The 14,368-nt window shown below is 35.2% G+C and overlaps 1 protein-coding gene across 2 annotated transcripts; it reads left to right on the forward strand.

Annotated features, from left to right (window-relative positions):
* The first annotated feature begins 343 nt into the window (after positions 1-343).
* Sply (Sphingosine-1-phosphate lyase) lies at positions 344-14,276 on the forward strand. 2 transcript variants are annotated; one of them, XM_076115751.1, is made up of 11 exons: positions 344-629; positions 1,441-1,578; positions 3,793-4,008; positions 4,456-4,664; positions 9,092-9,325; positions 9,828-10,037; positions 10,926-11,046; positions 11,392-11,509; positions 11,770-11,916; positions 12,289-12,409; positions 12,850-14,276. In XM_076115751.1, exons 2-11 carry the CDS (start codon positions 1,443-1,445, stop codon positions 12,964-12,966), a joined length of 1,629 nt encoding a protein of 542 aa, XP_075971866.1. In that variant the 5' UTR covers positions 344-629; positions 1,441-1,442; the 3' UTR covers positions 12,967-14,276. The 2 variants fall into 2 exon arrangements, with proteins under 2 accessions (XP_075971866.1, XP_075971867.1); XM_076115752.1 differs by having other exon boundaries at positions 362-389.
* Positions 14,277-14,368: the final 92 nt, after the last annotated feature.

Consider the following 14,368-nt stretch of genomic DNA (forward strand, 5'->3'; position numbering starts at 1 on the left):
TCAGTTTGACGTAGAATAATAGTGATGCGCATCTCTTAAAATTACTAAGAAAAATAAGTCGATGGTAGGAATTAGTAGTAGCTATAGGTATCGATGATCAACTTAAACACAAGACCCAAGTAAGTGTTACAAGCTGAGCGTAGGCCCACGGCAAAGGACGATTGCCTGGACTGCCAATTGGACGATGGAAACCCTTGCCGAGACGCCTTGCAATTCTTTGCAAACGGAAAGTATTTCTATAATCGTCTGTCTTTTAAATTAAAGAGTAGGTAACACAAATTAAACACTCTACTAGATTAGTCGAGTACCAGAATGACAGTATGAAATGTCACATTCACACAAGACGAACAAAACGTCAATGCACAGCACTTGAAGGGCGGCGCGTATTGGTTGGTTTTAATTTTCTGGTACTTCGGTCTTTGTTGTAATTAACTTTACTATTGTGTTGACTACATTGTTCTCTTGTACATTATATTTTTATCTTGTGTACGTACATAATCCGTATTTGAATAATCGTTATCAGTGTAATCACGATTATGAAATATTTGTTAAAAGAATTGATTGAGCTGTGAGGACTGAGGTGTCGATAAGGATTATTATTCGAATTAGTTTCCCTCCGTCTTTATTCGGTAAGCAACGAAGTTTTATTATCACTATGGTCATTAATACTTAACTGTTTATTAGATTAATAAACGCTTTACACGGTGTATTTAGTTACAATCTTGGTATATACTTTTTACCGGCGTTTCGTCGCAGTTGTGCACTTATTTACATAATTCTAGCTGTACTTGTTTTATGTCTAGTTATTACAATAAGACAATAGCGTAATATATTCTGTAACGAATTAATTCTCATAAAAACTTTGAATAATCATATGACGTCTTAGTTGCTGAGCTGATTATCTGTAAATATAATTTTTTCAAATGTACTAGAATTCTACAAAAGCTTTTAGGTTCTCTATTTTATACTCACACTCACTTAATTTATACTCAGTCCTGTACTCAATTACCAAAGCACAAGTCTCATTTACACAAACCTCAATGTTAGTTCCATTCTGCCCCATTAGTAAACAATGTTATGCTCAACTGGATCCTTAATAACCTTAGTCTCTGTTTACCAGCTAAGCACACATTGTGAAATGCAATAAATTATTATGTATTGAGACTAAAGTCAGGCTGTGAATAATTAAAATTGCCTTTGCATTGCAAGCCCAGTGCCATGTCCTTTGCCAAATTAGATTCCTTATCTGTATATCCAACAAAAGATAAGAGTGAGTGTGAGGTTTCTGAAGACGATGTTCAGGACAGAGCGAAGTGGAGGAGAAAGACTCAGGCTGTCCCCACTACCATATGGGATTCATAGCATAGAAGAGAAAGAGATCTGTATATCCAACTTCTTCAACCAAGTTTTGCCTACTCTAATTTTGTAACTTTATTTCAGCCATGAGTGAGAGACCACAGCCACTGAAGGCCATAAACAGGCTCTTTGAAGGCAAAGAGCCATGGCAGATTGTCACCATGACTGCTTCCTCAGTACTCGCTATTGTGTTTGCACATAGCTTGTACAATGCACAAGAAAGTAAGTAACAATTAAACTAAATTATGGTACAATAGATGTATAAAATCATATTTAGTAGGCAGTGACAAACACAGAATCATAAAAAAGGCGTATTGATGGGGAGGCCTATACTCAACAGTGGGTGGAAATGGACTGAAAAAAGGAAGTCATAGATCAGAAGAAGAGATGCCCCTCCCTTTGATTCCAACAAACTTCCCTTGCTTCATTTACATCACACAGATCACACGCAATATCCAGGACCAGTTAAAAGTTGCAATTAAATAATTATTTAATTCATATTTATGAATAGGTTATTGACCCCTGTTATTATGAAGGTTACTTTGGTTTATCATATTAATCCTTTTGGTCATTTACTTTTAATAATTATCAAAGGACTTAAAAAAAATATGTTGTAAAAACTAGCCAGTTTTAAAATGCAGCTTGATTTCTATTTGTTTAAAGAGTTATTTCCTTCCCTAAAACTATAATTCATTTCCTCAATTGGTTTAGTGTTTTAAGTGTGAAAGCAGCAGACTTGTTTTTTTCCATATTATAACCCCTCAAACGTCCGTGGAGGGTATTGTAATATAATTATGGATACTTTAGTCTCCACGGACGTTTGAGTGGATAAAGGGATAAGGAATGTACTTAATAATTATTTAAATGAAACATCATGATGAGTAATTAAAGGAAGCTATAATTCTTTATTGTTTGTGTCAGATATAAAATACCTATAATAAACAAAGACATTTTGTATATCTACTGCATATGATAGTCATTCATCTCATTCATCATACATTAGAGACTCATTAACATCACTCAAAGACCTACTGATGCATGCCTAGTTACAATAAACATTACTAAAAAAATTAGGATATAGCTTGTTATAAAAATGTGTGTAAAAGTATCTTTGCTTGGATTTTGCTGCTCTCACAACCTTTATAGAAAAGTGAAGAGTTGGTTTTAGATTTGAAATTGAATCATTTTGAGTTTTTCTGTATATTTATACTGCAAAGTGTCTACCCATAGTTGTTCATGACCATTTGCAGGACCTTTCATCCTTCTCCATCCATCATTCCACTTTCACCATTCTGTGCCACTTCCAATTGTATGCCTTAACATGATATTATAATGATAGCTATAGAGAACAAAAATGAATAATGAAATAATATTATGAATACGAAAGTTTGGAAATTTTGTACACCAGTAATTCATAATCTTTGAAACAATACGTGATACTTTTTACCCTGGGAAATCTATCTACACAGTCGCAGGAATCAGCTAGTAGGCCAATAAAAACATTGAACAGTAATCATTATCACTTAAAGGAATATCATATGACCCTGTTTTTGCATTAGAGGTCAATGTCCACTTTATTACCGGCGCGCACTTGTCAATGCCATTATATACGATGTCGGTAAACGTTGTGAGAATGTTTGTTTTTATTGTACTGCATGTAGACGGGTTTAATTAAATGAATAATTTGTTTACATTCCCCATTTTAATACATATTTGTAGTGTGTTATTTATAATTACGGAAATTATAACTTATATTATAACTGCAAAGGACCTATTTTGGCAGCTTACAAATTCAAATCAATAAAATGTTACTATACTGAGTGTTTCATCCATTTATAAAAATGATTCTGACAAACTATAGTCCAACAACTAAGGAGATATCCTTGTATTTGAGTTTCAAGGGCGGTGGCAGAGGACATACAAAAGCTTAGAATTAAGAGGATCAGTGAGTACGTGTCTATAGATAAATCGTGTATGCTAAGGCTTTCTCCTAAGTTGTCAGTTAGAATTGAAAGTTTTTTTGATATTTAACCTCCTAAAGATATTTATCTAAAAGGGAAATATCTTTTGATATACAACTTAATTCTTTACAATAGAGGTAATATTATGATTACTCACCAACATAGTCTGTGAAAATACGCAATATCGAACTAATTTCCTTTTAAAACTGCATCATAATTTCCTACATGTAGTGTTAGTAGGTAGCAGCTACTTACATCATCAATGATTTTAACAAGCATAAATATTGTTAAAACCATTTGGCGATTAAAAATAGTGGCCAGGAGTTTCTTGCCTGCTCTTCTCATTGGCCCTACCTTCCGAACTGGCGGTAAATTCACTCTCTTTATCATTGACTATCATAAGTGTCAGCACTTGACCTAAATGAATAAATGATTTGATTTTGATTTTACATTTAAAACCACATTTTCTCACCAGGTCTTACAACAAGATTACGCAAAGAGTTCTTCCGATGGCTCCGTCAAGTGCCAATAGTTCGCCGTAAGATTGAGGAGAAGATGTCAGAAATAAACAGCGACTTCAGACGTGATGTTGCCAAGAGGTTAGCTGGAGTCACATTGAGACGGGAGCTACCAGACATTGGCCTCAGCCATGAACAGATCATAGAGGAAATTAATGATCATGTTAATTTAGGTGAGTTATTATTTTATCAGCTGACCCACGCGATACTGCTAGCTTACAATGTCCATTACCCTATAACAGCCGCCCAGGTGTTGGTTTTTGATCTGCAGTCTCAAGTGTCTCTTTGGCAAGTTTTGTCAACTTAGAACTTGGACTTAGTCTAATGGAGGGGCTCAAAGCCCTTAGAATAATCAAATCTTTAAGGATTTCTTTTTATTGTGATACTAAATCTTGAGTAGTTTTTTTCTCCATCCATTACATCATACAATTTTTGATCAGGGTTACCTTGAAGTATCTATCAATGACGACGAGCATGTGCCTTAGTAACACACGACACTAAAAGCAACATAGTTCCCTTGCGTAATCTATACGGCTTCGAAGAAGCAACCATTCCCCCCCCCCCCCCTTCCTATCATCATATCTCTTTACAATAAATTAACCAGTTACTTTCCTACCCAGGTGCATACGACTGGAAGAACGGCAGCGTGTCAGGCGCAGTATACCACGTTAGTCAGGAAATATCAAAGATTGCGTGCGAAGCGTATACGCTCACTGCGTACACGAACCCGTTGCACGCAGATGTGTTCCCAGGGATTAACAAAATGGAAGCCGAAGTTGTCAGGATGGCTATTAACCTGTTCCATGGAGATGAAGACTGCTGTGGCACAGTAAGTTTAGATTTTCACTCGAATTAGAGCGTGTTAGATGACTCAATAGAAAAACCTCAGTCATCTTAAAGCATCTGATTTGCCTTAATTTTATACAGTACTTAGTAAATCGATAAAATTTTACTCGTCCACTGGGGATCTACCATTTTACATGGTAGACGGGAAGATGATGCATCCTAATATGATAAAAAGTACCGTTATAGTAATATGCGATTTTTGACGTGATTGAGTATCTAACATAATATGTATAAGCATTTGCATTCAACATTTTAGAAATAAATGAAATCTCTCGACAATACGAAGACACGAGAAAATACAAGTTTAGATACCTCTGAGCGCCACGCCGAAAGTTTAAATGTCCTTATACGGTTACACGCAAACAGTATTATGGAATTAATTTCATAATCAAACCTTTTGTGCATGAGTTACACTTATTATATAGTCCTCAATTGCTTGCATTTACAAGGTCTTGTTAATTAGTGTGCGTTAGTAGATAATATTGTGCGGTCGATTGAACTAGTAGTTATACAAACAATACTGGGTCTATTAAACAAAAGGCCGTCAAAACAGGTCATTGGGTTATTCGGCCCACACTGGCCGCTTTAGATTATGATTGTAACGAAAAATAAAATATAAGGAGTAAGCTCAGGTTACCCATATTGCGGAACACTGAGAATAAAATGCAAATAATGTCAGTAATTAAGATACAAGCACATCTCTTAGCTACATCATTAGGAAGTGAAAAATGTATAACGTAGGTATAATATTAATAACGTACAATAACGCATACGCTGCTACGTATACCAGCGTATGCGTTATTGTACGTATAATAAATAAACCGTAACAGACGGATATGAAGATAGAGTTGCTCTCGCATCTTGAACATTGAAATGAAAAGAAAATCATATTAATTAAACTAATCGCTTCGTTTGTTTCTTGAGCTCTGTATATGGATATGCTTGGATTTTTCCTTGCTCGTATTACAAACTTGTATTGACCGCAACAAACAATGACCTAGTGCATTTACCGTTTTGCCTTATTTAGCACATAATTTTCTACATAGGTATTTGCGGCGATGAAATAAACATATACATATAACTACTAACATTTTAAATATATTATTGGGACAGTAATATGTATGAATTGCCACTAGCCACTTGCACACTTCAAGCCCCTCAACATCAATTTAAGACCACGCCTAAACACCCCCTGCCTAGCCCCTCATACCGTAGTACTGTATGCGCTGATGTCTGTACCCAAAGTACATCAGACTATATCTATACTAATATTATAAAGCTGAAGAGTTTGTTTGTTTGTTTGAACGCGCTAATCTCAGAAACTACTAGTCCGATTTGAAAAATTCTTTCAATGTCAGATAGCCTATTTATCGAGGAAGGCTATAGGCTATATATCATCACGACAAAAAGGAGCAGAGTAACAGTAAAAAATGTTACAAAAACGGCAAAATTATGACCTCTTATTATGTGACGCAAGCGAAGTTGCGCGGGTCAGCTATAAAAAATATTTGCCGCTAGTTTAAATGTTGTCCGTAATAACAAAAAACCTATGTTTTACGCTTATTTATATTGTTATTTTACATTAAACGCTTTCGAAACTAATTTCCATGTAACTACATAAAATATTGTACAAGATAAAAATCTCTATCTGTTGCCAACAGAATAAATATGCCTACAAGTACAATCGTTCTCAATGTACAAATCATGGCAAACGCCTATCTGCGACTTAGCGCGGATTAAAACATTACTCATTAATATTCAGAGATAAGCACAATAGAAATAAGAAAAATATATTGTGTAATAATCAAGGTATATAACTTTCGTCTTGGGAAACTACTTACTAACATATAGAGTGCCCTATACTCCGTTCTATATAAGGTTAGGGAAAGTTCTATCCATATGACTTTTCGTTTAATTTTCATTTGGTTTGAATTTTAGAAGCATGTATTAATAGGACTATTTTTGAGCCAAAACTTTAAATAAAACAATAAAGATTTACTAATCTATCAAGGATCAATGATCATTTAATTAGTTTATTGAAATCTGACGATTATCTATTCTGCCATCTATCCATGCGATTGACTATCTATCAATAATCTAGTCTTCAGAACTGAATGTTAGTACATCTGTACTAAGAGAGAAGTAGGTTTTTAAACGCTAGTATGTGTGTACTAAAAAGAGGTAAGTTTTTAGACTCTAGGCAGGCATTTCCTCAGGTATATTTTTTTAAATCCTAAACTTAATTGATTGGCACAAAAATTAAATATATAATAGTATAATTATTATGAACATTAACTAATTAAGTACAATAATATTATACTTAAAAATAATCCACCATTATACTCTAAAATATTCTATCATTAATTTATATCTACACCATACTTTTAACTATCTAATGCTCATGTATACGTTTTCCGTAAAATCCATACGTTTATATTTTTACAATCATATGTTTATTTGTACCGAGCAAATGTTCTTGAATGTTCAGAGTTAACCTTGTAAACAAATTACAATTATCTACTCTGATAACACAGATAATGTGCTGCTAAAAGCAACAATGACGTGTGACGTCACCACCTCGAATTAGTCTCTCATGATTATTTTTGTTTCTTTACGAGAGATACGAATACAAGAAAAAAAAGAAAAATACTGCGATTACAGTTTAAATGTTTTTTTTTCTTTTTTCATCGAACCATGTTTTCAAGATTAATTAGGTTTTGTTTCGCATTTTGGTTTAGTTACAGCAGCCAACGAGTTTAAATGTTAGGTAGATAATATGCACGGTGGATAAATTCACTAATTCAAGATTGACTATGCAAAAGATTTATATCGACAAGTTAGCGGATCAAAGAGAATGGTAGTAAGCTCTAGTCCCCATTTTTCAAAACTATCAATTTCATTATAACTAGGTCATGGCTTCTCAATCCAAAAATCTGCCCCCCCCCAAGATTTGGAGCGTTTCAGGAAAAGATTCATTTCAGAAGAAGTTTTTTCAGTCAGTTTACTCTAGCTGAATAATATACCACACGTGCTCGAACGTCAAAGTTATTCGTATAATATTTATCTCGCTATGGAAAAATCCATACATAAAAAGATTGTACCCCTTGTTTAGATTAGCGCCATTGCTTATATTTTTGCCCACGAATTAATCTGTGTTAATTTAAGCTATCATATGAAGAGTCCACTGCAATAATGATGAATGTACTGTTAATGTAATGGACAGTCAACATTATTGCCGTGGACCCTTCGTATGATCGTAGGATCACGCTATAAAGTCTATGTTTCTTGTTTCATGGGCTAGCTTTTCTGCCCGCGACTTCGTCCGCGTGAATACATTTTCCCGGGGGTAAAAAGTATTCTTTGTGTTAAATCTATGTTAGAAATTATATGTGTACAATATTTCATGAAAATGGGTGAAAGAAAAATCTTTCGTCTTCATAATATTATAGTATAAGTAGTAAGTATTGATATAGATAATGCAGCTTCCCAAAAAAGAGAACTATTTCTGAGTAAAGCATTTCGTTCGCTATCAATGACATTGATTTGAGGCATCAGTGTCCTTGTCATCCAATTTCTATTGTCAGATTGAACACGTTCGAACAATGTTATCTGTCACGTTTAACTGATATGAGTCATACCGGCACCGGTAGTTTCTTATCAGTCGTGGATTAACTGTTAAAAGGTTTACCATACATCGATAGAGATGAATGAAATATCCGATAATAATATATTGCATGTACCAATATTATTTACAAAAAAGCAATTTGTAATTATTTCAATTATATAAATTATCTATACTATAATATTATAAAGCTGAAGAGTTTGTTTGTTTGATTGTTTGTTTGTTTGTTTGTTTGAACGCGCTAATCTCGGGAACTACTGGTCCGATTTGAAAAATTCTTTCAGTGTTAGATAGCCCATTTATCGAGGAAGGCTATAGGCTATATAACATCACGCTACGGTCATTAGGAGCGGAGAAGCAACGAAAAATGTTACAAAAGGGGGAAAATTTTGACTCATTCTCTTAGGTGACGCAAGCGAAGTTGCGCGGGTCAGCTAGTATAAAATATAAAGGATGGTCACAGAAAAATATTTAAATTTTCACTGAACGCTGTCTATCGAAACATGCTAGTCTGAATTCTTTAAAGTATTCTGAAGTTGTATTTGAGTATACACCACACCAAAAATATCGTGTGGCAGCTTAAAACCATTGCATATCCGAGGCGAAGCAAAATCTTAGCAGTCGACAAATAGTTTACAGACGATAAAATACGAAAGCCTCTCGCCCTAATGATTTGTTATGTAGATGTAGTAATGTAATCATCTCTTATACTTTCCCTGTACCTCTTAAATCTTATTTCCTAATCCAAAGCAAATTATCAAACTTATACCTCCTTTTTTCTTTCCCAGGTGACAACAGGCGGTACAGAATCAATAATAATGGCTTGCAAAGCATTCAGAGACCTGGCCTACAGTAGAGGCATATCTCACCCTCAGATAGTGGTGCCGTCCACCGTGCACTCGGCCTTCGACAAGGCGGCACAGTACCTGGGATTGTCGGTCAAGACTGTACCCGTGAACCCAGATACTATGACTGTTGATGTGGATAAAGTTAGGAAGGCGATCGGCAGGAGGACTTGTTTGGTGAGTATTGGGCTCTTTATATTGTATTGATTTCATGTTTTTATCGGTTTATACCTTTGGAGAGCACGTAAATCTGTCGGTTCTGCACCTGACCTCTCTCTCTCTCTCTCTGGTCGTGTCAGTTATCCGTACCACTGGTCTATGAGAGTATGGGGATTGAAAATACCTGTGCATGGTGCATACACTTAGACACTTTGAATTAAGTCCTGCACAGTTTGCTGGTTTCAATGCAACTACTGGTCGCCATAGCCGAAATTTACCTGAACTGTAAAAAAACCATAAACTGTGACAGTTTTGTAGTCCTGTCATAGCCTTGTTCATGGTAAATGTTATTCTCTCATCATCTTCAATATCCTGAAGTCTTCGTATTTAAAAGATGTTTATACCACCTTCCCTATACTGTGTTCTGGTGTGACGCTATGGTCCTTATATGGCCGTAATGCCAGGTGGCATTTCCCAACAAAATTAACAATATAATCTGAGCCTTCCAACCTATTTCCAGATCGTAGGCTCAGCGCCGAACTACCCGTACGGCACAATGGACGACATCATCGCGCTGTCGGAGCTGGCGGCGGAGTACGACGTGCCGCTGCACGTGGACGCGTGCCTGGGCGGGTTCGTGGCCGCCTTCATGACCGACGCCGGACACCACGTGCCCGTGTTCGACTTCCGACTACCCGGCGTCGCTAGTATATCGGCTGATACACACAAAGTGAGTGTGAAATCTTAAATTGTTATAGAAATTTTATGACATTTTTTAGTGATAATTGTTTTGAAATGTTATTCAACGTTTCCTCTGCTCTACGCAATATCATTATCAGTATCAAGTTAGGTTACATACTTAATGCTCATGGGCTCACAGTATCATTGGACTGCTTAGCCCGTAAGCATGTAAAAAATAAGAGTAATTTTATAAGCAACTAGCTGACCCGCGCAACTTCGCTTGCGTCACATAAGAAAGAATGGGTCAGAGTTTTCCACGTTTTTGTAACACTTTTTTACTGTTACTCTGCTCCTATTGGTCGTAGCGTGATGATATAAAATAGGTTTTTTTTTTCACGAAAAATATTCTTAAAATTATTTATATCTCTTAATATAACGAAATCGTGCTAAGGCATATCCGCCATTAAAACAGTTGCCATGACAACGGAATTTTGTTAATTTAATATCATCATATATTGATTATTCGCGACTTCGTTCGCCACCTGTATTTTCCCGGGAAATGCGTCATTTTCCCGGAGTAAAAAGTAACCTATGTCCTTTCTCGGGTATCAAAATATCTTCATACCAAATTTCATGCAGATTGGTTCAGTAGTTTAGGCGTGATTGAGTAGCAGACAGACAGAGTTACTTTCGCATTTATAATATTAAGTATGGATTTTCTTTTGTAAGTAACATTCGGCCTAACACTACAGGGGCAAACACTACAGGTGTTTTCCAATACAACGGTAGGCCGAATAAAATAGTATAGGATCGAAATTCGTCTGCATGACAGAAATATAGAATCAATGATTACGTATTGCAGTATGATTTGTACTTAGGATCCTGTTTCCACTAAATTAAGTATAACTTTTGACCTAACAATATTTTCTTTTCACAGTATGGTTTCGCACCAAAAGGCACATCAGTAATTCTATACAGAAAGCCAGAGTACAGACATCATCAGTACACAGTCACTACTGAATGGCCAGGTGGCGTTTATGGATCACCTACTGTCAATGGTATGATAATATTATTATTTCAATTATTAGTATCACCTGAGAGGAGAGACTTTTACATAGAAGAAAATTTAGTTAAAGTTCTATTTTTCAATCACGCGTCATTCATAGCAACTTGCATGAACCTAATGTTTTGATCTCTTGTATAAAATATATAAAGAAAAGTTGGTTTATGTTACATAATTATTTTATTTACTATCAAAATAAATAACTCGAGGCAGAATTTATTCGATGACATGAATATCCTGTATTTTACATTCGCGCCAAATATTGCAATGCGTCATGATTTTTGTACAGTTTGCTGGATGTTTCGGCACAGTTAGTCATTCAGTCGTTGTCTGTTTGCAGGTAGTCGCGCGGGTGGTCTAATAGCAGCATGCTGGGCGACCATGATGTTCGTGGGCAAGTCACGCTACGTCGAGATGACCGACCAGATCATTAAGACAGCTAGATTTATTGAAAACGAGTAAGTATAAAAAATAATGAACAGCACATATAAATTTCTTACCGATACTCCGTTCAGTATTAAATTTGCAATCTATGTCCGATTCACCAGTAGAAAAGTGACTCCTAGCAATACGATGCATTCGGGGATGCTAAAGGGTGGTTCATGCTTAGCAGATTTACTAGGCGTCCGATTATTAAATAAAGCTTTCCAAGTCAATTTGTATCTATCTATATAGAATTTTTTTTTTATTTCATTTACCAATTCCGTATATTTTTCAGACTGCGCAAGATTCAAGGTATGTTCGTATTCGGCAAGCCGGCGACGTCAGTGATCGCGTGGGGCTCCAACCAGTTCGACATATTCAAAATGGCTGAACACCTGCACAAGAAGGGATGGGCGCTCAATGCACTACAGTTCCCGTCTGGGTAAGTCACTCAGTATTGTACTTAGGGCTTCAATAGCAAGCTTTTATTAAGCATTTTAAAGTATTATATCTATTATACACTATGGGAGATATATAGAGTGTTTAACCTTATGTTCGCTACAATATGTTTTACGAGATCGATTAGCAACGTGCATGTACGTGCACGTTAATTAATGGATGCATACGCTCTCAAACATCGATATGTGTTCAAAGTTATTGCTGAATTGCGACATTTAGTCATTTTGTTTTCTTAATGAAAAGCTAAGAGTTTCTTTTTGAATTTCAAATTTAGGTGGATATTAGAACATATAATATATTCTTTTAATTTCATGATATTTGGCCTTTTGGACTTATCGTATTACTTATATTACAGTGTACACATCTGCGTGACACACGCACATACACAAGCGGGTGTGGCGGAGCGGTTCGTGGCTGATGTCAAAGAGGTCGCCGCAATCTGTCTTAAAGACAACGCGAGCCCCGTACAGGGCAAGGTACGTAAACTTCCATATCTATACATCATATCACAGCTTATTGTAATATAGGTGGTCTTCAGTAGGCACAGACTTAGTACTCTACTTGACAGAGAACTAAATTGAAAGACTATCATAACATAGTGTGGTAGAGTCTTTTTATATTTTGTAAAATTCCTGCGTATCCTTAGCGAGTTTTTTATGTATAATATAATATGTCTAAAACAGATGTGTGATCTTTAAACAAGTCCTGACTACATCTGGCTTTGAGCATAAATATATAGACCTTACATCGCGTAAGTTCAGATTAAATATACAGTGCATTTTCACTCACTAATAGATTCGTACTAGATTGCAAGGGACGAAACATATAATACTTATCAACGTTTTTACTGTAATTATTGGTAAAATCTAGCTTCACATATATAATGTTGTAATAAATCAAATGTTTTATTTTCCAGATGGCAATCTACGGCGTCGCTCAAGAGATCTCCGACAGAAGCCTAGTGTCAGACATCACTAAATACTTCATAGACTCAATGTACTACCTCCCTAAACCTGAAGACGCTGAGAAATAAACCAACATACCGAGCGAAGCCATATTTATATACTAGTATTGCCAATTAACGATTAACTTTGTAAAGAAATTAAAAATGTAATTAATTTAATTAAATATGAGGCGTTTATTTTACTGTAATCGTAATTTTTAAACTTTCGTGTTACACGTTTATTATACAATCGAATACGAGTAATTAAAGCATTATTACTGGCGGTGGACGCAGGCTGTGTGAAAAGTGGGAACTGTGCCGAAACATCAGGCATTCTAAGGTAAAATGCGTGTTCGCGAGGATTCCCGTATTCTATAATGTAATATTCTAATGTGTAATTTATTAAAGTATATTTTTTATTTTAACGTAAAAACTTTTTTTGGACTAAAACGTAATTATTTATTCTTAAATCAATTGTAATTTGGTAAAAGTAAAACATGTAACTTTTATAGTAATCTAGTCTTCTTTCTTAATACACACGCCATGAGATTTTGAAAGATTCTATAAACAAGTTAAGATGTACAAAATGGCTTCTTATAAACCAACTATAAGATTAATAATCAAACCTTTACACGTACTTAATGAAAAACCGATACGAATTTTGATTCATTGAGAAATATTGTACTGAATTGAAAAGTTTTTTCGACTGTCGATAGAGTCACAATGATACTAAAATGTAGTCATAATTATTGGCTTGTAATTGCCGCAAAGGCTTATTCAGAACGAGTTGTATACAGTTACTAGCGGACCCGACGGACGTTGTCCTGTCTAATAAATTAAAAATTAATTAAAAAAACATTGTCCAGCGGACAAAATTGTGAATCTAAACCATTCTCAGGTCCCCTTGAACACACACAAAAAATTTCATCAAAATCGGTCCTGTCGTTTAAGAGAAGTTCAGTGACAAACACACTTACAGAAGAATGATATATATAAAGATATGTTTCTTTTGGTTGCCTATAATGGGTGAGGACTTGTGGAACGAACAGTTGTGTATACGTATTTGCAGGTACGTACACGCTCGTATACGCATTTTTCAACCTTTGTTATTCTACTGCCGATATACAAGCGCCGAGGTGCATTTTGCAAAACTAATTTATAAATAATTTTAAAACCCATAGGAAATTACAATTTTATAGATTTTTATAATGTACATTTTTCTATGTAATCTTGTTAAATTGCCTACTACGTTTGTTAAGTATGATTTTGAAACAACGAATCACAATGTTTAATGTTAAGTTTAAATGTGATACATATTATGTTATTGTAATACATTCTTATTATTTGAAAGGTGGTTGTATATATTTGTTTTAATTCTGATTAAAGGATATTTTTCCGTTTATGTGCATTTTATTTTCCTCTCTCTCATTCATGCTATGAATTCCATATGATAGTGGGGTAAGACTGAGCCTTTCTCCTCCTCTTTGCTCTA

This window comes from Anticarsia gemmatalis, chromosome 6 (assembly GCF_050436995.1).
Source record: "Anticarsia gemmatalis isolate Benzon Research Colony breed Stoneville strain chromosome 6, ilAntGemm2 primary, whole genome shotgun sequence".
In the NCBI taxonomy this organism is placed as follows: Eukaryota; Metazoa; Arthropoda; class Insecta; order Lepidoptera; family Erebidae; genus Anticarsia; species Anticarsia gemmatalis.

What these genes read in the sequence shown, in the direction of transcription:
- Sply (XM_076115751.1), top strand. Translation starts at nt 1,443, where the DNA reads ATGAGTGAGAGACCACAGCCACTGAAGGCCATAAACAGGCTCTTTGAA. An exon ending in CTTGTACAATGCACAAGAAA is followed by an intron (nt 1,579 to 3,792) that starts GTAAGTAACAAT and finishes TTTTCTCACCAG; the next exon opens with GTCTTACAACAAGATTACGC. An exon ending in GCACTACAGTTCCCGTCTGG is followed by an intron (nt 11,917 to 12,288) that starts GTAAGTCACTCA and finishes CTTATATTACAG; the next exon opens with TGTACACATCTGCGTGACAC.